This window comes from Alexandromys fortis, unplaced genomic scaffold, assembly GCF_014885135.2.
Source record: "Alexandromys fortis isolate MF-2015 unplaced genomic scaffold, M_Fortis_MF-2015_v1.1 scaffold_181, whole genome shotgun sequence".
Classification (NCBI taxonomy): domain Eukaryota; kingdom Metazoa; phylum Chordata; class Mammalia; order Rodentia; family Cricetidae; genus Alexandromys; species Alexandromys fortis.
Window position 1 is genome coordinate 2418538 of NW_026068069.1, and position 1186 is coordinate 2419723.

Here is a 1186-nt window from a genome sequence, read left to right on the forward strand (position 1 = left end):
GGAGCGGCGGGGCTGTGTCCCCGGCACCCGGCCGCCCGCATGGCTAGCTTATGCCCGAAATAATTACACAGAAACTGTATTCTTTCAAACACTGCCTGGCCCAGCTAGTTCCAGCTTCTTATTGGCTAACTCTTACATATTGTTCTAACCCATTTCTAATATTCTGTGTAGCCTACGAGCTGGCTTACCAGGGAGGATCTTAACCTGCGTCTGTCTGGGGCGGGAGAATCATGGCGACTCACTCACTAAGCTTCTTTCTCCCAGAATTCTCTTCTGTTTTCTCCACCCACCTAAGGGTGGGCCGATCAAGGGGCCTAGGCAGTTTCTTTATTAATAAGAAATCACTCCCACATCATATGTGCACCCAGGTACACGTGTATCTCCAGCTTCTCTCATCTAGCCTCTCGATGCTTTCCCTTCCACGATAACTACCACACACTGTTTTCACATAGGTCTATTGTTTGGACATACAATCCAGTTAACCACTTCCCTCTTATTAACATTCCTTGTCTCTAATTTCTTGTCAGATAGTAAGTAAATTTGCATTTAAATTACTTATTTTTACCTCTTTTTTTTAAGAATAAATTCTAGCAGTCAAATTATTGAGTTAGTATGTCTAAGCTCTTCAAATACTGAATTACCTGTCAGATGTACTATATCCATAACTAATGACAAGTCCAGGCCTACTATTTCTAAAACAAAACAAAACAAAAAAACAAAGAAAGGACTATATACTTACCGTCTTCAAGCAAATCCGTTATATTTAATTCTAGAGAAGGGAAAATTTTTTGGAACATTTTGAAGTCTTTTCCAAACAGAGGCATCTGAATAATCAAGCATGATGGTGCCTAAAGAAAAAAAAAAAGACACATAGTTTTAGAAACCAAAGTCCTAAGGAGCTGGGGACTTAGCTCAATATAGTGCTTACTTAGCATGTCCAAAGCCTTGAGTCCTAATCCCTGTACTAACGAGTTTCCCTATGAAACTGAAATAGTCATTGCTGTCAAACCCAGTAGTGGTTTCAGCAGGGCTGTTGGCCCATGAAGCAGAGCCCACTTGTGAATGTGCAGTGTGGATGCAGAGCAGCAATAAGCTACAGATTTTCCAGACTCCCCCAGAGACGAACATGATAAAACAGACCACGGCATGCACTGCAGAGATCACACATTCTGACAGTCAAAGAGAC

General features: G+C 41.7%; 1 protein-coding gene across 1 annotated transcript in view; it reads right to left on the minus strand.

The window, feature by feature from the left end:
* The window catches only part of LOC126487876 (ubiquitin carboxyl-terminal hydrolase CYLD-like), a 36963-nt gene that overhangs the window by 4819 nt on the left and 30958 nt on the right, over positions 1–1186 (minus strand). Inside the window, exons 7-8 of the mRNA XM_050120914.1 lie at positions 970–1151; positions 740–848 (exon numbers count right to left, since the gene is read on the minus strand). Coding sequence (XP_049976871.1) covers positions 740–848; positions 970–1151 — 291 coding nt within the window. The remainder of the gene's footprint in view (positions 1–739; positions 849–969; positions 1152–1186) is intronic.